This window comes from Sinohyriopsis cumingii, chromosome 7 (assembly GCF_028554795.1).
Source record: "Sinohyriopsis cumingii isolate HCF-2022 chromosome 7, ASM2855479v2, whole genome shotgun sequence".
Lineage (NCBI taxonomy): Eukaryota > Metazoa > Mollusca > Bivalvia > Unionida > Unionidae > Sinohyriopsis > Sinohyriopsis cumingii.
This window is the reverse complement of record NC_142967.1, coordinates 9,826,565-9,850,341: the sequence shown is the minus strand read 5'-3', so window position 1 is coordinate 9,850,341 and position 23,777 is coordinate 9,826,565. Positions and strand designations below refer to the sequence as shown.

General features: G+C 36.2%; 1 protein-coding gene across 1 annotated transcript in view; it reads left to right on the top strand.

Moving 5' to 3' along the window:
• The window catches only part of LOC149794720 (UTP--glucose-1-phosphate uridylyltransferase-like), a 35,029-nt gene extending 11,959 nt beyond the window's left edge, over positions 1-23,070 (top strand). Inside the window, exons 8-14 of the mRNA XM_089963961.1 lie at positions 2,155-2,223; positions 3,281-3,312; positions 6,050-6,146; positions 18,587-18,665; positions 20,598-20,761; positions 21,429-21,533; positions 22,658-23,070. Coding sequence (XP_089820087.1) covers positions 2,155-2,223; positions 3,281-3,312; positions 6,050-6,146; positions 18,587-18,665; positions 20,598-20,761; positions 21,429-21,533; positions 22,658-22,765 — 654 coding nt within the window. The 3' untranslated portion in view covers positions 22,766-23,070. The remainder of the gene's footprint in view (positions 1-2,154; positions 2,224-3,280; positions 3,313-6,049; positions 6,147-18,586; positions 18,666-20,597; positions 20,762-21,428; positions 21,534-22,657) is intronic.
• The last annotated feature ends 707 nt before the right edge of the window (positions 23,071-23,777 follow it).

Sequence of the window (23,777 nt, the reverse complement as noted above, 5' to 3'; positions counted from 1 at the left end):
TATGCATTAGTTGGTTCAGTTGGTTATAGGTAATAGATGCATATGCAACTAGTTGGTTCAGTTGGTAGTAGATGCATATGCAACTAGTTAGTTCAGTTGGTAGTAATTGCATATGCAACTAGTTAGTTCAGTTGGTAGTAGATGCATATGCAACTAGTTAGTTTAGTTGGTAGTAGATGCATATGCAACTAGTTAGTTCAGTTGGTAGTAGATGCATATGCAACTAGTTGGTTCAGTTGGTTATAGGTAGTAGATGCATATGCAACTAGTTAGTTCAGTTGGTAGTAGATGCATATGCAACTAGTTAGTTCAGTTGGTAGTAGATGCATATGCAACTAGTTAGTTCAGTTGGTAGTAGATGCATATGCAACTAATTAGTTCAGTTGATAGTAGATGCATATGCAACTAGTTAGTTTAGTTGGTAGTAGATGCATATGCAACTAGTTAGTTCAGTTGGTAGTAGATGCATATGCAACTAGTTAGTTCAGTTGGTAGTAGATGCATATGCAACTAGTTAGTTCAGTTGGTAGTAGATGCATATGCAACTAATTAGTTCAGTTGGTAGTAGATGCATATGCAACTAGTTAGTTTAGTTGGTAGTAGATGCATATGCAACTAGTTAGTTCAGTTGGTAGTAGATGCATATGCAACTAGTTAGTTCAGTTGGTAGTAGATGCATATGCAACTAGTTAGTTCAGTTGGTAGTAGATGCATATGCAACTAGTTAGTTCAGTTGGTAGTAGATGCATATGCAACTAGTTAGTTCAGTTGGTAGTAGATGCATATGCAACTAGTTAGTTCAGTTGGTAGTAGATGCATATGCAACTAGTTAGTTCAGTTGGTAGTAGATGCATATGCAACTAGTTAGTTCAGTTGGTAGTAGATGCATATGCAACTAGTTAGTTCAGTTGGTAGTAGATGCATATGCAACTAGTTAGTTTAGTTGGTAGTAGATGCATATGCAACTAGTTAGTTCAGTTGGTAGTAGATGCATATGCAACTAGTTAGTTCAGTTGGTAGTAGATGCATATGCAACTAGTTAGTTCAGTTGGTAGTAGATGCATATGCAACTAGTTAGTTTAGTTGGTAGTAGATGAATATAGATCTAGTTAGTTCAGTCAGTAGTAAATCCATACCTTATTTACCTGTGTATAATACATATCCAGCTGCTAACAGCTAGTACCATGATCTGCAATACATTATATGATGACAGATATGGATCAGTGGTATTCACTTGAAATCATAGGGAATGATACAGTCCTTGATCAGTAAAACATAGGATGGCAGAAGTGGGTCCGTCAAGTTATCAATTCACTGCATGCTAAATACAGAAGAAGATGTTATATTATTTTTATCATATATTTTCCACATATTAAGGTAGTTTGCTTTTTATGGAATCAATGGTTACTGCTCATCTCCAAATAATGTGATAGTTGCATTATGTTATTATCAACATGGTATGATTTTGTACGTAGCCAAATAGTGCTTTGAACTTTGGGAGCATCTTTTTTATACGATAATGAGTGTGGGAGTTGCATCTCTTATTAATACAAGAATAATTTGTACACAATTGTAATAATCACATTAAAATTCAATTAAAGAAAAAATAATGATAAAGTTGATGAAAAGTGCAGGAGACTTTTAGGAAATCTTAATGGTTTATAATCTACAATATACTGGTTATGAACGCTTTCTGTTATGGAAAGCATCTGACCGTAACCATTCTGTTTTACTGAAAAATGTCACTCACCAAAATCAATTTTTCTTTGTGTATTTGATAATAGGAGTTTTGACCTATGCACAATAATCAATTTTTTCGTCAAATTGTATCTTAACTTATGAAGATACCATACCAATTTTAAAAGATATCTTAGATAAAACTGTAAAGAAGATATTGTAAAAGAAAAGTTTATGAATTATCCAGGTTTTGAATAAATAGTACTCTTGCTCACCTTTCAGATTTGCCATTGCATGGTTCACAGGTAAATTAGGGTCTTCATTTTTTTGTGTCGAAATCATTAATAGAATGGACATAATTGACCATGATTGTCTATCATTTTGTGATGGCATATCTGGATCTATCCTGTTAAAGTTTGGAACATGCATTGTACAGGAGTTAATGTAACATAATTATTTCATTTATATCTCTTACAGGGAGGTACATTAGTAGAGTATGAAGGAAAACTGCGTCTTTTGGAAATCGCACAAGTGCCAAAAGAACATGTAAGTATGGCAGCTGTTGAGTAAAGAATTCAGGTAGCAGTCAACATATGGTCTCTTAAAAATTCAATACTGGTTTTTCATTAGCAAGATAATTTTAATTTTAATTTGAAAAGATGGGAAATTAGTAAATTTACAGTCAATTATCTATCTGCAATCTGATGGTCATTCATTTTATATAATTACAAACCTGGATAAATTTAATTGGTTGATGCTGAGTTCTGTCAAGTAGAGCCAATTCAATGTATACCGCTTTCTTAGTTTTACTGGCCATAGATCAGAGGAGCTTATGAGATTGCCTATGGTCTCTGTGGTATCAGGGATCTATGGTCATTATCTAATGCTCATCTGTTAGCACAAGTTTGTGTTTGGCACTCTTTTTCAACTATTGGGAGGATTGCCACGAAACTTTACACACAAACATATCCCAAGGTCTAGTTGATTCTAAATGAAAATGGTGCTGCTCAGATATCCAATATGGCAGCCACAACAGCCATCTTGAAAACCTTGGTATAGTTACTCCTCCTGAAAGGATGAATATATCAGCATGAAGTTTACACCAAAAGTCTTCTAGTGTTGTATAGTTTTTTCCTAAATAAAAATGGTCCCGGGCTGACCTCAAATATACCCACCACAATGAACATCTATACAATGTTGTCACAAATTCTCTTTAATCAGTGGTTATATTAACATGGGTTTTCACCAGAAGTCTTCTAATCACGTCTAATTTGCACTATATGTAAATAATGCTGATTTTACATTCAACATGGCTGCTAATTTACGAATATAAGCATTCAAGAATTTTAGAGATAGTTTCATCATTCAGCATTTAAGAACAAGAAATGGTCTTATCTTGGATTCCTGAAAACTATTTTAAAACAGATTCGCATTCAGAGGCTCTTGCCTTTACAAGCAAGCATCTCGTTCATATCTCAAGTCACTTTGGTTTGTATATGTAAGTCTCTTATTTCTGAGTTTACAACACTCTGACTTGCTGAAATAAAGTATGAAAAAGTTGTTTTAGTGCATCAAGAAATAAAATGATATTGTTTTTTTTCAGGTTGCTGAATTTAAAACTTTGCGAAAGTTCAAGTGAGTGTAACATTTTCTATTTTTAACATTTTTATTTGGTCTAGGCTATTAAATTAAAGCTTTTGCTCCTAATGTCAGAAACTGTATTAGTGATATAATCTGCAGAAGGGATGTTTTATTATCATGTTATTGTAATATACTTTGGATAATATTTTACATAAAAGATTATATTTATGTCATTCAATTCTTGGGGACAACAACCGCTATGCATCTGTTCTTTTTTGGCATTCACTTCATTCCATTCAGTTTTTTTTATCCAAAAATCTAAGGACAGTGCAGTATTGCATATTGGAACTAAACATATTGAGTGAAGTCCCTGCAGTTGCAGTTGGCATCTGCAACATTTGTTTGGCAGTCCAATCTTCACACATCCTACAGTTTCTGCTGAAGAAACTTTACTCAAGGATCATCCTTAACATTACTGCAGGTCATTTCACAGCTGTGATCTTTGTACAACATTACTGTGACCATTTAGTTCATGCTGAAAGAGACACAGACAAAATGAACCAAAATTCATCAGTAACAGCAGACAGTTCCCCTGGTGAAACATACATGTTTATAATAAAAAATTGATGCGATCTAGTTTAGCCATGCTTTAAATGTGTGAGAAAGCATTAATGAAGACTTTGCTCTCAACCAGTTTAATAAAAGTGTGGAGACCTAATTTATATGATGATAATTTCTCTAGGTTCTACTGGGATAGAGCTTTTTTGGTAAAGATGAATTTTGACATGTTAAAATCTTCTCAAACATTTACTGGCACACAATTGCATTTCCAATTAGTCTTTCCCTTAAAATTAACACAACAGCATTTCCAATTAGTCTTTCCCTTAAAATTAACACAATTGCATTTCCAATTAGTCTTTCCCTTAAAATTAACACAATAGCATTTCCAATTTGTCTTTCCCTTAAAATTAACACAATAGCATTTCCAATTTGTCTTTCCCTTAAAATTAACACAACAGCATTTCCAATTAGTCTTTCCCTTAAAATTAACACAATTGCATTTCCAATTAGTCTTTCCCTTAAAATTAACACAATTGCATTTCCAATTAGTCTTTCCCTTAAAATTAACACAATAGCATTTCCAATTTGTCTTTCCCTTAAAATTAACACAACAGCATTTCCAATTAGTCTTTCCCTTAAAATTAACACAATTGCATTTCCAATTAGTCTTTCCCTTAAAATTAACACAATAGCATTTCTAATTTGTCTTTCCCTTAAAATTAACACAACAGCATTTCCAATTAGTCTTTCCCTTAAAATTAACACAATTGCATTTCCAATTTGTCTTTCCCTTAAAATTAACACAATAGCATTTCCAATTTGTCTTTCCCTTAAAATTAACACAATAGCATTTCTAATTTGTCTTTCCCTTAAAATTAACATAATAGCATTTCCAATTAGTCTTTCCCTTAAAATTAACACAATAGCATTTCCAATTAGTCTTTCCCTTAAAATTGACAATAACATTTCCAATTAGTCTTTCCCTTAAAATTAACACAATAGCATTTCCAATTAGTCTTTCCCTTACAATTAAGAACTTGTGTAGTACGAAATTGAAACACCTCACAAACACCACATAAATTTCATATGTAGCACACTTTAGAAGCTTTTGTGTGTCCAATAAACGCTGCAAAACATAATTGACATACAAACCCACCATATATACTTGCTTATTAGATGAGTCCAATTGCAAACTGCACAGACCCACATCTGCCATCGTACACTGCTGTGGCAGATCTGGGTCTGTGCAATTTGTTATGAGTAATCAACAGAACAAACAATATAGACCCTAAACTGCAGGCACATTAGGCTATGAAAGATTAGGATTTTTGTTGTTTGAAGTTTGACTTGACTGACAAGTAAGTACCTATATGGTACTTGATACATGTAGAGATTTAGTATTTTGACTGTGTTCATTCACTTTGGGTATTCAATTTTCATTGATAGTTTATGAAAAAGTTTGTTTTAATGTCTGATAAAGTGTATCTAGAGAAAAATATATTTTAACTAGCTAGAATTTAATTTTCTTTTCCCTCAAACCGAGAGCCTTGAAGAATGCAGAGAATCTACCATACAGAAATGTTTCATTGAACCCACTTCATTTCTTTTGATGCCAATGAAGTGGAGCAGTCACATTTCTGGCCGCAATGGCCATGGCTGATGCCTTGAGAGTTGGTTAAGCTTTGTTTTAAAAAAAAACAATTTAAATTGCATATATTTCCTACCTCCAAAGATACATTATCATCATACTTGGCATGAATCATTATGACGCCAGGGCAATTCATTCCACAATAGACTGGCTTGCCCATTTTACCTTGATGTCAAGGTTTCAATCATAAAATAAGTTGTATTAAAAATTTTCATTTGCATATATTTCCTATTGTCAGCATGAAACATTATGAAGACAAAGGCAATTCATTCGTGACATGCACTCTTGACCCATTGAGCTTTGGGTCAAGGTCACAGTCATAGTAATGGTTTTGGATAATGATTTATATTTGTTTATATTTTCTAAAATCCACTAATGGATTTTCTTTACTTTTGGGATGCATCATTACACAGGCAAGGCTATTTATCCATTGTCATATACATGTAACCTTTTGATTCTGGGGTTATGGTCATACAAATTTTAGCAATGTTTCCTTATATTTAAAAAAGCAAGTATTTATTGTATTTTAGTACATGTTATAAATTGTACATGTATCCTATTGTATCTATTCTATTCTGACAGAATTTTCAACACCAACAATCTGTGGATAAGCCTGGCAGGCATGAAAAGGATAGTTGAAGAGAAAACTTTACACATGGAAATAATTGTCAATCCCAAGGTAAGAATAGTAACCCTTTAATTGTTGAAGGCAATTTGATAACTTATTACTTAAATTATAAACTCTATGCATATTTTGTACTTATTTGTTTAAAATATATAACAAATTAATCTGCATATACAATCTTACAAAAAGCATTAACTCATTTATATTTTTTTTTATACAATATAGATCCAAGCATAATTTACTGCATTCAGTATTAACTCATTATGTCTAATATACAGTATTAGTCAATGTATAAATTAATTTCCATAGTATTTACCTGTGTTTAACGCACTACAAACAGTATTGATATGTGTATATATGGTTATATACAGTATTAACTCATCATAAATTACTACATGCATTAACCAGCATATAGGGGGCCCTGAGTGGCCGAGTGGTCTAAAGCGCTCACCGTTCTGGATCACTGCCATCTCACCTCTGTCTGTGTGGGTTCGAGTCCATGGCTCGGCTAGTGTGGGTTTGTGGGAAAGCCTGCCAGTAGCTTCTCATGGGTCGGTGGTTCTTCCCTGAGTTTTCCATGGTTCTTCCTCCACCAGTTATACTGGCCGCCATGTATAGGCTATCTTGTGCTGAAAAATGGCGTTAAACCCTAGAACAACAACAACAACCAGCATATAAAATACTTCATACAATATTAACCAGTGCATTTTTGTTTTCATTGGTTTTAAAGTCACTTGTAGCATGTTCTTATCTACATCATGCTGAGGAAATGGCAACTAATTGCCTTCTTGAAGGATACACAGACCCTGACTGACATAGGTATTGAACCCATTAGCATTGGATAATGAGTCTAACACTCTAGTAAGCTATCATGGCTTCCACTGACCAGTATATTAGTTACTGCATACAGTTTAAACCAGTGTATAAATTGCTACATACAGTATTAACCAGTATAGAATTTTCATACAGTACTAACTCTTATACATTAGTAATATACAGTATTAGCTGATGTATAAATTAATACATTACTACATACAATATTAACCAGTACATACAAAATACCAAAGTATTGATCAGTATATCAGTTACAGCATACATTTATAACTAGTGTATAAATTACTACATACAGTATATACCTGTATCTTAATTACTGCAAACAGTATTAACTCATGCATAAATGACTATATACCAGTATTAACAAGCACATGCATTACTACATACAAAATTAAACAATTATTAGATATGGTATTAGCCAGTGTATAAACAAGCATGTAAGTTACTACATAGAGTATTATCATTTGTATCAGTTACCTAATACAGTGTTAACCAGTGTCTAAATTTCTACTTATAGTATTAACATGTGTATTATACATGCCCAACTGCAAACATAGACCTAGATCTGCTGGCTGTTGCTTGATGTACCTGGAAATCAGGGTCTGCACTGGAACTCATAAGTTGAACAAATGATATCGACCCTGATATAGCTGTGCATTGTGCAATGGTTTCTCTAAGTCTACACCAGTCACAGCTAGGTACAGGTTACGCATGTTTTACATGAAAATAATATGTCAGATGCTACTAATGAGTAGCAGTGGTTTATATCATACAATGTTAAGTTTACTTTTAGAGTACTACTTTGGAAAATAGTTGCTATTAAGGATCTTGCTGTTGCAGGACCATTGAACTTCTCTGTAAAGTCACATGAATATATTCCAGCTCACTTTTGCCATCATTCATGCTTTAGTATGACAAAGGTGTGTACTAACTGTATTTGTCCATGGTATGACAAAGGTGTGTATTAATTGTATTTGTCCATGGTATGACAAAGGTGTGTGCTAATTGTATTTGTCCATGGTATGACAAAGGTGTGTGCTAATTGTATTTGTCCATGGTATGACAAAGGTGTGTGCTAATTGTATTTGTCCATGATTGTAGGCCGAACTTTAAGCTAATTTTCATTCGAAAATAACACGTTTACATAGGTAACTTTTGTCTGTGATAATACGTTGTAAGTGGGATGTGAACTTGTTTTTTGTTTTTATTTAAAGTCTGGAATAATCTAGGAACATTTTGATGTTTACTAGTTACAAAAAAGCCAGATCAAGGTAATTCCAGAACATTCTATTATTCCTTTAGGTCAAGTGAAATAGTGAAAGTTTTATATATAATACAGCATAATACTACACATACCATTGTATAGCATTATTATAGTTTGTTGCCAACAAATTTTGCATACTTAGATTACCTGAATGGAGTACAATATTAAACTGTTCTTGTATTCCTAAAGCATTGTATTCTCTTACTACAGTGTTCAAACAACTAAGAAAAGCAACATGTATCATTTGAGTACTCAAACTTTCATCAATTTCAATATCGTTCATCTTTTCTTTTATCAGTTGTACCCATTTCTGTGTTCTGTTTGTTCATTTATCTACAGTTTGTGCTTTATTTATTAGTGTCCATTTTGACTTATTTTGGGCTTTTGATTTCATTGCAAAAGGAAGATCTTTATCTTGTTTCATATTTCCTGTCAGCATTCAATATTGCCTCATGGTATTGGAAAACGAGGGCATAGAAAGGCAGTCTGAGACACCCATCCACCCACCCACACACTCACATACCATTCATCTCGCATACACAGAATGTATATGCAAAAATGGTTGCTCTATTTGTCGGTTGTGACCCGATGAGGTTTGGGGTGTGGTGGAAAGTCATAGGGCCTGTTATTCTATGAAGAAGATTCACATTTCTTAATATTCTCAGACGTACCCCATCCTTTATTCTGAGAGGACTGCATTACATCCAAATGTACAGAAGTTGCTTGTGTTTGTGGTATGTCCAGGTATATGGAAGACTCTTGCTTCAATGATATCAATACCTAGTTTGTGGAACTTGCCTAATTAAGTGATTGATTGATTGATTGATTATATTTTAACAGCGCATCAGCTCTGTATGTATAATTGTATAAAAATTATGAAAAGTCTCTTATCGACCAGCGATATCAAAACCAAATAGTTGAAATTAAAACGATAAGATGGTAATGGTGAAAAATAAAGCTTCCCAATCAACGGGGGATGTAAATGGTGTATGTTAATGAAGACAGATGAAAAGGTATTTAAAAAAGAGACGATATATATATATATATATATATATATATATATATATATATATATATATATATATATATAATACTGCTCTAAGTGATAGCATACAAGTTAGAGTTTAGAGTAAATGTTCACTGTTTTCAGGAATTCTATAATACAAATGATGTTTATTGTATCAAAACGTTCCTTCATGTCATGCACATTGTAATACCGATCGTGCGTAGGTTGCAGGACGAAACACTCTATCATAAACTGCTAAACAGTGAATGGTTCATTGCAAGAAATGCACTCTGATGGGCCTTCACCTTTTATTATGCGGGAGTAGGTTATATAAGTATGATCAATCCGGATCCTTGCAATGACTAACTCCTCTCTACGCATAACTCTGTAGGAAGGAGTCCATCTTCCTAGGATTGGCTTGATGGCGTGAAGTTTTTTATTCACTGCATCATTCCATGATATCTGCCACTTCTGACATGAAGTCACTTTGATACTACTAGGTTTAAAATCATGATAGGGTATTTTAAAATCAGTTGGTTCTTGAGATAGTGCCATTTTGGCAGTGCTTCTTCATTACCTTTAACTCATTCGGCCCCTGAAGTTTTTGTCGTTTTTGCCTGAGTAGGAAAGACATTTTGGTGGCAATTTCTGAATACATCGTAATACATCGCCTTTCAAACGATTTTCCACGAGACTAATGCCTAGTTGTATTAGAAACATCGTTTTCCATAGGTTATTTTGCTTGCACATGAACAGAATGATAAAAGTTGGATTATTTTTTTTTTTCTTAATGGACCCATCATTTTAGTATGGAGACTACTCTTTAATCAAAATGCCCACCTTATCCGTGCATTTGGAAAGGTTTACCTACCTGTCTGTGTGCAGTTCAGACTGGTCTGCCTTTGATCTGAGGCTAAAAGGTTTAAAATCCGGACACAAATTCGCATTCCGACACGAGCGAATTTTGAGTGAAAAAAACGCGTCCAACGAATTAGGTTTTTGCGCTCTGTATTTTGTAGTGCAACTAGAACTTCCAGATTATTTGGTATCATTGTATAGCTGTATCTGTCTGCTTTTTGTTAATACCACCACTTTGATGTATCTTAAATGACCTTGATGCTGCAGAGCTCGGAAACTGGGTACAGCCTATTCAAGCCTACAGGCGGGATTGGGGCCGAATGAGTTAATACCAACATGGCTAGGTAGCCAGCATTATACGATATTGTGGTAGGTACTCAGCTTAGCATTTTGGACGAGAACATTTGTCAGTAGTGGGTTCTCCAGTTTTCTATTGACTGAAGTACTTATAGGGAGTTGGAGAAGATGATGCTGTTTAAAAATACGTTTGTTTTCTATATATTGCAGAGCAAGGTCTATTGCTTTGATTTCGGCTGAAAAAAATTGATGTGCCATTAGTAAGCAAACTTGGGTTGTATGCTTTCCACTAACGAAGGCTGCAGCAGCCTTTTCCTCATTCTTTGATCCGTCGGTATAAATTCTTGCGTAGTTTTTAAATTCGATGAGGAGTTCATGACAAGAGTTGTGCAAGATGGTAATGTTTGTTTCTGATTTTTTTCCATCGTTTAGCATAAAAAGGACTTTTGGTTGTTAAGTAGCTAGGGTTGTGTTTCGGGAATGGACATTTTCCGAAGTTTAGAAAGATCAATTTTTGTACTCTCAAGGTTGGATGATATTCTAATGCCAAAGGAATGTATGGCGTACAAGGTTCTGTATTTGTGTTGAAAAACAGCCGAAAAAGCAGGGTTCACAGGGTTTTATTTTAATTTTAAAGCATACTGTGCGGAAAGCATTTCCCTACGATGTGGTAAAGGTGGTTTGTTCGCTACAGCTAGAAGGCTTCACACGGGGATGTCTTAAATGCTCACAAAGCGAGTCTTATTCCTTGATGATGAATTGGATCAAGCATTCTCAAATATGACTTTATAGCTGAACCGTAAACAATGCAACCATAGTCCGGTTTGGAGCGAATAAGCGTTCTGTATAAATTGAGGACGATTTTTCTATCAGCACCCCAGTCAGTGTCCGTTACTACTTTAAGTAGATCTAGAGATTTTAAGCATTTAGCTTTCAAGTTATTTAGGTGTGAAACAAAAGTCAGTTTTCTGTCGAAGATAATACCTAAAAACTTTGTTTCCTCAACAACTGGAATAGGTGTTCGGTCCAGCGTGAGTTTAGGTTCCTCGTGATGTCTTGGTAACGGACAGAAATGCAAACATACCGTTTTTGATTCGAGAATTTGAAACCGTTAGTAATGGCCCAATTTTAAATCTTGTTTATATTTTGCTGCAGTTGTTTTTTGATTTTATGCATGTGCTTTGATCGATAACATAGTAGAAAATCATCAATGTATAGCGAGCAATCCACACCGGGTGTCAAACGCTTGGTGATGCTATTACTGTTGATGTTGAAAAGCGTCACAGATAAAATACTGACCTGGGGCAGACCCATCTCTTGATCGTGCAGATCAGAGGGTATAGCCACTTGAATTCTCTGAGAGAAAATTTGTTACGAAAGAGGGCAGACGGCCTTTTAGATCTAGATCGTGCAGGTCATTTATTATCCCGTACTTCCATGTCGTGTCATAGGCCTTTTCTGAATCAAAGAAAACCGCAACTAAATGTTCCTTCTTGATAAATGCATCGTAAATACATGTCTCTAGTCTAACCAAATGATCACTGGTGTTCCGGCCATATCAAATAACACTTTGGAAAGGAGATATTAAATTGTTAGTTTTTAGGTACCATTCAAGCCGAACATTGACCATTCGTTACATTGTTTTGCACACACAGCTTGTGTGAGATTCCATCAACTCAAACTGTGTAAACGGTTGATCATAACTTTCTGAGTTATTCGATGTGAATTTCAACCGTGTCTTTTCTGTTAGAGTTCTTTATCTTCTGAAGGCTTCTGAATAATTCGACGATGAGGCACTATCAGCAAGTATATTGGAATTGAAATATTTGTTGTTTAGATTGAGATGTCGAAAGGGATTGTGTTTTCCCTTTCCATTTATTTTGCGGATCGTGTCGCAAACTTTCTTTATAGAGGAACGCGAATTTAAAGTTGAAACATATTTTTTCTATGATGCTCTTTTACTTTCTTTAATCGTGCAGCTGCATTTGGCCCGAACAATAGAGTACGTAGCTAAATATTCGGGAGTTGGCCTCTTTACATTATTTTGTGAACCACGGTTTTTGGGGTTCTTTTAAAGTTTGGTGAGGACTTGGGAATGGACTATTCTACAATGTCGGTTAAAACAGAAGTAAAATATTGAAAAGGGTTATTGTCGTTTAAAACGGTATCCCTGCTAAGCCTAGCTGTGCATAGTGTTTCAAATTTGGCACAGTCAGCCTTCTTTAAATTCCATTGTGTAATTGCTTCGTCGATTGTAGCTTCGGTGTTCTTAAGAGAGATTGGAAAGTGATCACTGATGTGAAGGTCATCAGCAACCTTCCATTCATAGTCCAAAAGCAGCGACGGGGAACAAATTGTCAAATCGATACACGTGTGTGTACCCTTTCCTGGGTATAAATATGTCGGTGATTTGGTGTTATATAGACACAAATCGTGTCTAGAGATGAAGTCTTCTACTTTGTGGCCTCGGTCACTTATGTGGTTTCATCCCCATAAACTGTTAAAATCTCCGAGTAAAACAAATGGTGCATCAAGATGTTGAACAAGTTTGTCTAAATCGTTTGTTACTACGTTGGTGTTTAGTGGTAAGTAAATAGAACAAAAGATAATCACTCGATTTAGAGTGACGCAAACAACAATGTCATGCAGATTTGTGTTTAAAGGAATGACGCTACGAGGGGCTCTATTGTTCACAACAACAGAAACACCTCCTGAGGCCCTGTCAAAATTTTGGGAGTAGGTGTTAAACAAGGAGTAGTTTTTAAGTGTAATGTTATCCGTATCTTTCAAGAATGTTTCCTGAAGGCATTGTACTGCCGGATCATGTTCGTTTAAAAGGAGGAGAATATCATTGTAATTTGTTTTAAGTCCTCGACAGTTCCATTGTATGATGGAGTTCTCCATTATAAATTTAAATTGACGATTGTTGAGCTAGGTTAGACCTTTCCCCGAGGCAATTTGTGTGGTTATTTTTCTGGAGGAAGTATGGGGTGACATTTTTATTGGTACGTCTGGAGCTACCTTGAAAGTCACCATGTGGACATGGAGCAGATTCTGCTGTATCCATATCCTCAAAGTCTCCAAACCTGTCGTGCAGCTTTATAGGGTCATCAGACCCCTCGTGCTGCCTATGTATTTGAGATTTCTTTTTACTGTTTGGTGATTTTGTCAGTGTAGTGTTGTTGAATGTTGTTAGGGCCGATATTAAATTTTTTATAGGTTTGTAATGCGGAATGTTTAAGCTGGAAGGGGATTCAGATAAGTTTGTTGGTGTTTGAGCGTCTTTGTTGCTTCTGGGTTGTTTTTAACTACAGTTGAGAAGGTCGGGCCGGGGAGGGAAGTTCTAGCTTGTACAAGCTTCCTGGCCTATGGATATGTGATTGGAGGTGTACTTAATCTTCTGTATTCTCTTCTCATATTTTCATGTGTCACAATATTTTGAATTAGTATGGTGCTGCTTTCCATAGGTGACGCAATGCGGAGTGGCTCTGCACTCGGATTCCGGACGAGAAAGGTCTCCGCATCAGCCACATACTTGGTTTCTCGAGCATCGCTCTTCATGATGGCCATTTTCTTGACATGTGAAGCATCGAAGGGGATTTTGTATATTTATCTCAACCTTTACCTGTAAAAATCCAGCCTTGACTACTTTAGGTATTGTAGGTTTGGTAAAGGTGAGTATAATGGAGTTGGTATCCTGCATATTGTTGTTTCGTTTGATACGAATTCTACAGACTGCAGTGACACCTTCATTTTTCACCCGTTCAGTGATTTCATTGTCGCTGACTACAGCCAAGTCACGGCAACGAATGGCGTCTTTTGATGTATTAAGTGATGTGTGTGCGAAACAGGTTACTGGAATGTCATGAAAGGTCTTAAATTTTTGGATGTTCTTAGTATGTGCTTTACGTTCGCACTCCACAAGCAGACCACCTGAGTTTAGTTTTTTGTGGTTTGCCGAATAATCCAAGTATAGTCTTTTTAACTATAAATGGCGATAGTGCGATAAGTGGTTTAGATTCATCTATGGACCGGATGACCATGAAGCAAGGAAAAGATTCCACGCCACATGGCTCATCGTCGGAGTCTGAAACATTTGCTGTTCTCTTGTGTTGATTTTTTGTTTATTTTGATTTTCCATTTTTTTGTTATTTCGTCACCCGTGCTCGCCACTTGCCACGGTGTCCAACAAAATGACACTTTTCAAGTGCCAGAGATACAAAGGTGGTATACTCAGTAGGTAAGATTACCTCCCGATTGACCCGTTTAGCCACAGCCTTTTTTAAATCTGCATAGAGTAGGAGAAAGGAAAACAAAAAGGGTAGAGAGTAGGGGAACGGTGGTATCAAGAGAGATACATGGAGAAAAATAGAGAAAGTGATCAAGGAATTATGGACCTCCTAGGGCTTGGCATAACCAGCCTATTTGTCGAGACCCGGCCCTCACGAACACCCTTCTAGAAGAAGTAGAGGCCAAATTAGTGTATTGTAACGGAAAGTCTCTGCTCAACTACCTGGATCCTTTCCTCCCCCGACACGGGACGCAACCCACGGCAAACAGGGTGCCTCTACTTAGTCGCCTCTTACGAAACTTAGTGAGGACAATTCGGGCCAATTCTATAACCCCGGATCCGCAGGGGAAAACAATCGATTGAATACACATATTACTACCAGAGCCAACTTTGACCACTTTGGGTACAGTTGGTTTTTTAAAGGTGAGTAGAATGTGCTGGTGTCATGCAGATTGTTATTACGTTTAATACGTATTCTACGGACAGCAGTGACACCTTCGTTTTTCATCCCTTCAATGATATCTATGTCGCTGAATCCAGCCAAGTCACGACAGCGAATCACGCCTTTGGACGTATTGAGTGTGGTGTGAGCGAACTAGGTCACTGGGATATCGAAGAAATTGTTCATTTTCCTGGTGATTTCTGTTAGACATCGTCGCTCACACTCAATAAGAAGGCAATCCGATTTCAACTTTTTGACACGTTTTGGTGTGCTAATCGATCCTGTGATCGTCTTTTCTATGACAAACGGAGATGGTGAGGCAAGCGGTTTTGTGGCATCTTTAGACTGTATGACCACGAAGCGTCGAAATGACTCCACACTACATGGTTCGTCTTTTGACTCAGATCCAGTTTTATTACGTTTGTGTTGATTTTTTGTTGTTGACATTTTGATGCTGGATTGAATAAAATTCAGCACCCGTGCTCGCCGCCCACCATGGAGCCCAACAAGGGGACACGTTTCAAGAGCAAGGAAAAAAAATGCTATATTCAGTCAATAATATTACTTATGATTGACCCGTGATGCCACCGCCTTCTAGGGTCACTAAAATTACCTCCTCATTGACCCATTAAGCCACCGCCTTTTAGGAACTCTTCTAAGACTTGGGGAAAGGCGAAGCTAAAGGAACAGACTGTAGGGGCAACGGTGGTATCAATATACGAGGAGAAAGATTAAGGTGTGTGAGTAAATAAAGACTTCCTAGGGTTCGGCGTGACCAGCCGATTTGTCGAGACCCATACAATTCCGACCACATATCTAGAAGAAGAAGCCAAAGTAGGGTATTGCATCGGAAAGCCTCTGCTCATTTACCAGGAACCTTTCTTTTCCCGACACGGGACGCAACCCACGGCAAATAGTTTGCCTCTATTTAGTCGCCTCTTTCTAAACGTAGTGAGGCACGTCGGTCCAATTCAACAACACCAGACCCGCATTGGGAACCTAGTTAAGTGAGCAATGTGATTGAATATATGATATCAACTATTTCCACTAAGAAGGAATATTTGTAACATAGAAGTTGTCAGCACCAAGTAGAATACCCACCATCATTAGGCAATGTATTAAAAGTCAAAAATTATGTCACTGATCAGATGCACCAGGCTCCATTAACTTGGGTATTTACTTTAGAGACAGCTAGGGAGGTCTATCACCAGTCACTAGGTACTGTTGGCAGCCACTGGCACTCAGTCACCAGGTACCAGGCACTCACTACGCGATCTTTCAAGAGACAGTATAGTTTCTTTTACCGGGTATCAAACATATATCATTAGGCCCTGGGAGCACAAGGAGATGATCATTTAGCATCATGAGTCTTCCACTGGTATACTATATACTACTGATCTCCCATTTTCGGTCTTGGGTTTCTTATCTTGGAACACAGAACGCCTATCACAGAACATAGATCGCCAGGCGCTGAACATCATTCACTGGGCATCTAAGATAAGCATCTAGAATGCGTGCCATCATTTGATCACTGGTATATAGATGCATTTCCATACAAAATAGAACACCTTTCTCTCTGTTTCATTTTGATCCCTATGGGGAAAGGATTTTGGGTCTTGAAAACCAGTCTAAAAGAATGAATCCGGTCAATACACCTCCATTTGTTATGTTCCTGTCTATCATAACAGTACTTGGAGACTTCCACCACTTGGTGTGGTCAGTCAATTATGTCTTCATTTCTGACCATTACATCATATATGACTCTGATGTAGCTCCAGGGATCATTAAACTTGTTTTGCCCTTGATTTTCCCATCCTTGGTCCTTGTTAACATCAAAAAGGGAATGGACCCGCCAAGTGTTGCCATTAAAATTGAGATGGACTCAACAATCCACTTACTCAGGGAGAGAGGATAAAACAGCTTGTCCTGCTTGCTCCTGTGAGCGAAGATGCTCAGGAAATCCCATTCTTCCTGGAGGGTGATGAAATACAATAATCCTGAAATCCCATTCTTCCTGGAGGGTGATGAAATACAATAATCCTGTCTCGTCCTGAGAGCAAAGATAGAATGACGAGCTGTCAGTTGTTTTGGGCACAGACGAGTTCCATAAAAAATGCGTCAAGTGATGTTGACTTTAAATATTGTGGTAAATGAGGTTTTTCGGCATACTGCTCACAGATCTAAGTCTCAGCGTTTGTTGTGTTCAGAGACTATTCATTTCCTCTGGATACACCGAAAAGGACCGGCTGCTGCTTCTTTGCTTAGCGATGATTAAGGAGCTGACATATAGTTTATATAAATGCCAGGAAGAGGCCAAACCGTACATGGAGTGATCTGTCCTATCTTCCACACTTTAGTCCCAGGTCATAGTCAGTAGCTAAATTTCTCAACTTGGAGTGGTGTGCCTTTCAGGTTGGAGTTTCAGAAGGAACTTGGAAAAATCTTCTCATGAAAAGCTCACAAGGCAATGCAACTAAATGCGTGGACACTAGTTAAGATAGCCTCACATGTTGAATTTTGTACGGCAGCCTCCTTCAGTCTGTTCAAGGAGGAATGTTTGTCCCCAGTGGCCTTGCAGAGACAATTAGAAGCCATGGCTAAGACATGCAGATGTTCATTTTCAGTGTATTTGGCAATCTCTGCAAAGTTATTTAACCAAAGAAAATATGTTACACTAGACATATCTAGGTTTTGCTGGGTCACGGCAAACGTCTTTTTTGGCTGCATCTTTGGATGCAAAGACACATTTTGAAAGACTGATTCGTACAGTGGCCTGTTGGGATTTAAGGGATTACCAGTGCCAATCATTGATCGCAATAATGAGCCTGGCTAAACCTGTAATGAAACGCCCACATTCTGGAAGGTTGATCGCTCCCCCAACCTAATTAATTGTAATAGCGACCCATTTAATGTCCTTCTGGGTTCCCATCCTTCAGTACTTTGATGATTGGCTGATGCAAATATATTCTCAGATAGATATCTTTCTTGGCTGGGAAACAGTGACTTGACTAAGCCAAATACCTAGTCACGAAAAGTTGGCCCAGAATTGTAGTACGTACCAGCTGTCATGGCATCGTTCCCTCTTCTATCCATGCTCTGATGTCCTTATGCCTCATTCAAAAGTATGGATGAAAGGTGTTCCCATTGTTAAAAATAGATTAAGGTATCAGTCTGCAATACATGATGCCAATTACTAACATTTTTGGAAGGAATACTGCCCTTGGACTGATGAGTAGCATCAGGTATAGATATAGACATGCAATAATGACAAGTAAGTATTAGATATTTAAAATGTATTTTACCTCCTCCCTAAACTACATTGTAAATGTTCATGCCTATCACATTACTTGTTGTAAAGCGCTTATAGCTTCTAAAGATGATGCGCTATACAAAGTCCTCATTATTATTATTATTATTATTATTATTATTATCATTATTTTTTACGTCAAGTGGTTTTTGTTTGCAATACATTTATACAAATTACATTCTTTGTTAATTTCAGACTCTAGATAATGGAAGGAATGTGATTCAGTTGGAAACGGCAGTGGGTGCAGCAATCAAAAGCTTTGAAGGAGCCATTGGTGTGTAAATCATTTAGAACTTTTGTCCCGACACAGCAGGTAGTAAGATATGTGACTATTTAGCTGTGACACCAGCATTGTGATCATCAATATATTATTAGTTAGTTCGTTGTGTGGGGTTTTGATGTTGGTACGAAACCACAAATTTTAAAGCATAACAAACAGTCATGTTCTTTGTCTGGCAATAATACCCCCAGCCACATTCATAGACACGAACTGGAAGGCCTAGCAAACAGTGATCTCCTTGTGGTAATAATAGGGCACCCTTTCCCCGTGCACACATTTAAAGACCAATCGACCAGTATACTCTTGTGATAATATTAAAACCCCTTTTTCCTGGACACACACGAAAATGTCTATCAAACAGTGGAAATAATAGGATCCCCTTTCCCATGACACAAATTTATAAACCTAACAAGCATTGACCTCCTTGTGGCAATAATGAGACCACATATTGAAGCACTGACCAAACTGTTGTGTTATACAAAACCATGACAATTGATGTTTATAATAGGAAATTGTTTCACTGTAATTACACCTACAATTCTTCTCATCATCTTTGTGATTTCATTGTACAGTTTTGAGATGAATGAATTTGAACCGGTATAACAAAGGCTTCAAGAATCATATACAAAGTGTACGTGAGTGCACGTGTTGAACACACTACACTTGAGTATTTGTTGATGGAAACGACTTTAAATGTATGTGCTCAATGCATGATGTTTAACTCAGTTCTTATGAAAATGACTTCATTAACATATAATACATGAGCTAATGCACTGACTGATGCCGCTTTGTTCCATATATGAATATTATTATGGCATTGATTGCAGGCTGTGAGAAAACTAAATAACAATGAGGTATTTCCTTTACCTAATACGCCGAGTTGTTCTGTTTGGCAGGTTCAGAAAACACAGTAGCAGAGAACAAAGTTGCTACATGTTCTTTGATTTTTCTAGATGATACATATTTGGTAGATACATCTTTGCTAGAAAAAATCTTAAAAGTATCAGTGACACATGGCTTACTTGTGCCGATCAAAAGAATTCGCCAGCATGTTTTCCTGATCGGGATAATGGTCATAGTTCTTGATACTTTACATGAAAATAAAAGTCGTAGATGTTTTTGATAATTCCTGTAATACATTTGCTTTCCTAATGGCGATGAAGTTGAGCATGTACAAATGAAAATTTTTTTTTTTTTTTTTTTTTTTTTTTTTTAAAAGCTTCCATATGATACGCGTCAGTTGAATGGATGTACTTTTAATTTCAACCCTGAAGTCATAGCAAACATTAAGTTACATGTTAGTGAGAAATGTCTACATTGGCTTATGAGACGAGTCCAGCTAAAAAGCCAGATGTGTTGTCCCTTACTGTGGCGGCAGATCTGGTTCTGTGAAGTTTGTTAGGAGTAACAGTAGAAGAATAACACAGACCCTGATGTGCACAATCATCGTGCTACTATCGAAAAGGATTTTTGTTGTTTGCAGTAAGACTAGATATATAAGTAAATACAAATGGTGTGTACAACCTTTTACAGTTCGATGGTCATTTTGTTACTATTTAAAAAGTATGTACATTTGCTACCTGCTACTTCATATTTATTTCAACTCAGTTTATCAGAAAGGGGAAATATTCAGTATATCTACACTGAAAATGTTTTTCTGCTTAACATATAAAGTCATGCTTTAATGCTTTTAATGGGTGTTCTGATATATTATTCAAACTTGTCAGTATCTTATGAGTGAATTGTTATCAGTACTTCTGAGGGTACGTTAAATAATGCAATTTTAATAAGTGTGTAATCACCAAATTAATTAAATTTTTATTTGCAATTTACAAATTTTATAACTATTTGAAGATTTCGTCTCTGTTAGAAACCTGTTTTAAAATATATCAAAATTGTGCATTATGACTCCTTTTTTAATGACAGGTGTAAATGTTCCAAGAACACGATTCTTACCTGTGAAAATGACATCAGATCTACTGGTCATTATGAGCAATTTGTACAGCGCTAAGAATGGGTCTCTAATGATGAGTTCAAAACGGTCCTTCCCAACTGTTCCTCTGTGCAATCTGGGATCTCATTTCACAAAGGTATTTTGTGTGAAGTAGGTAATTAGGATTATATGCATTTCAGTTATGGTCCTAAATAATCATGATCATGTCAATTACAATTATGGTCTTTTTTCTTTTGATGCTACACCCGCCAAAGACAATTGGACATGAACGTGTTCACTTTCAAAACAATGGCAATGAGGTGTAAATTGCCTTGTTTTTTGTTCAGCCAAGATACTTTTCTAACTAATCAATCTGAATAAAATGCAAGAACAACCAGTCAACATTTAAAAAAAAGAAGTGAATTTCTGTTAGGAAATACTCTGAAATTACTTTATTTTTGTTGGTAACTGACTTGCTATAGATTGTACGATTACTGAAAACTATAAATTCAAATACCCAAGACAAATATTTTAGGTATGAATATCATATCTGTAACAGGCATATTTATAAAATGACCAGTTGTATAAAATTACGTTCATGAATATAAAGGAATTAGTATTAGAATTTCATTTGTATCTATAATTATTTTAGAAATCCAGAATTATTTCCTAATTATGCATTTTATATAAGACTTAGTTGTACATTTATGTAGTATGTACATTTATAGCAATTGATTACGCCTATTTGTAGTGCAGTTTCTTTTTTTTTAATAAAGTATTTTTAATCATTTAGGCTACCTTTTGTCTTTTTTCTGTTCTATCAGGTTACAGATTTTCTGCAGCGGTTTGCAACTATTCCCGATATCCTGGAACTTGACCACTTGACTGTATCAGGTGATGTCACGTTTGGAAAAAATGTGACACTAAAGGTAATAATTGATATCTATTCAGGTAGCCTTGATAGGCTGATGAACTCTGGTTCTCTAAATTCATTATTTCTTTGTCCAATACTGTGAAAAAGATGTCACTTTACGTAAGTATTCGAATGATGGTGTAGAAAATCAGCTCTTTCCAAAAAAAGTTAAATTCTCTTTCATAAGTTATATATAAATATGATAGTGTCGTTTGATACAAATAGATGGCATCATTCCCCAAACAAATTCACTAAGAAATAGTTTGATTATATTGTATCTTTGTCATTGGAAGGAGATTAGAGTTTTTGTGAAATGTTTTACTGACTCAAATCGCTCAAACTGCTTCAAGAATTATTCAAGAGCCAAATTTCTGCATGTAAAGTTCTTTTATTTTTGCATAGTTTGATTTTATTTCAAACAAGCGAAGACATTGATTACCCAGGTGTTTTTTGAGTTGACAAGTGTGTATGTGTGACTTGGATATTTAACGTAGCTTTAACAATTTTTCAGTCAATTCGTTACGATTTCTGCGGTGTGGCAGTTTAGAGTGATGTCTAGCACTGGTGCATCACGCAGCAGACATGTAGCATGATGTCCCACCCGGTCACATTATCCTGACACCTGGCCGACCAGCCATAACACTAACTTCTTAATGCTGAGCGCCAAGACAGGCAGCTGTTTTTAATACTATTTTTGTAAGTCTTCGGTATGACTCGGCCAGGGATCGAACCCAAGACCTCCCGCATATGAGGCGGACGCTCTAACCACTAGGTCACCGGAGCCGTTGAGTTGACAAGAGTATAAACCAAGTAATTAGTCAACTGAAATAAACCTCCCCACATCATCACCCGTCCATTTCTATTTTCTTTGTCTTCCATTCATTTGAAGATCAGAATATTTTATCGAGCATGACGGTCTTGTATGTGAATATTTTCCATATATGATACATGTATACAAAAAACAACGTATGTTTGGATGGTGAACAGAATGGCGTATGTGCTTCTTTTCATGCTTTCCTGCAGAATTGATGGATTTCATAGGAACTTAAACTGCTTGTAACTGTAACAATATGCTCAACGAAATAATAGGCATTAACATCTGCTTCAAAATGCATTAACGTCTGCTTTCCCATTTTGCAGGGAACTGTGATAATCATAGCCAGTCCTGGAGAAAGAATAGACATACCAGATGGCGCAACATTGGAAAATAAGATTGTCGCAGGAAACTTGAGAATCTTGAATCACTAGAAGATTTCACCAATTTCATTTTGAACTAACAGCCTCAAACATATCTCATATAGAGATCTGTGACACCAAGGAGCATGTGCTTTTCTTTGAAGCTAAGAATTTCAGTTTAGTGTTGTGTATAATGACTGTAGGCACATGACACAACAAGAAAAGCTAGACAGAAATTCCTTTGTATACTGCATACCATGATAGGCAGTAGCTCGTTCCTGTGTCTTGTGACTGATTTTGAACAGCAGGAAAGAAACATCAGACGTCTAATGTTCTTTTGGTGTCTTATAAATGAGTCTCATTCAGGCAAGATAATCTCAGAAGAAATATTTACTTAAATATTTCTGCATTGAAATAATTATTTCTGATATAAGTTATATTTTGTTAATAGAAAAGGTATGTGTCCTATTTTGTTACTTATTTATATAATTGCAATGATCTTTGTGTTCACATTTTATTTATATTCACCCATGATTTAGTACTAATAAAGAAACGTTGTTCTTGACTATACTTGGCACATCAGCAACGTTCATGTGTATCAGCCTAACAAGAAGACGAACGCTCTTCTTTGGCTAAAGTTTCGTACTATACATATAATAGTTAAATTTTATACAGACGATTAACTTAAGTGGTGTTCTGGTGATTCCATGTCGGAACATCAAAGATTAAATTCTAGGCATTTCGGATGATCATTCAAAACGAAGATCACCAGTCAGTATAAAACTGAATCTTAAAAGATATTGGCCCTGAGCATCGTTGGGTACTATTAAAACTATATAATATCGACGTTTCATCGAATTATGAGTCATGTACTATTTCTATCGAACTGAGAACCTTCCAATTTTTCATACGCATACGAATTAATCCGATGTTGATCGGTGACATCCTTGGGTCACCTCATCTCCGTCGAAAGCTGAAATACATATTTTGATTACGTCTTACGTCACCGTTGTAAACATGAGAAACCAAAACCATACTAGATCAGATACGCTAGTCTCATTTTGCATTTTATATGATGTTTTAC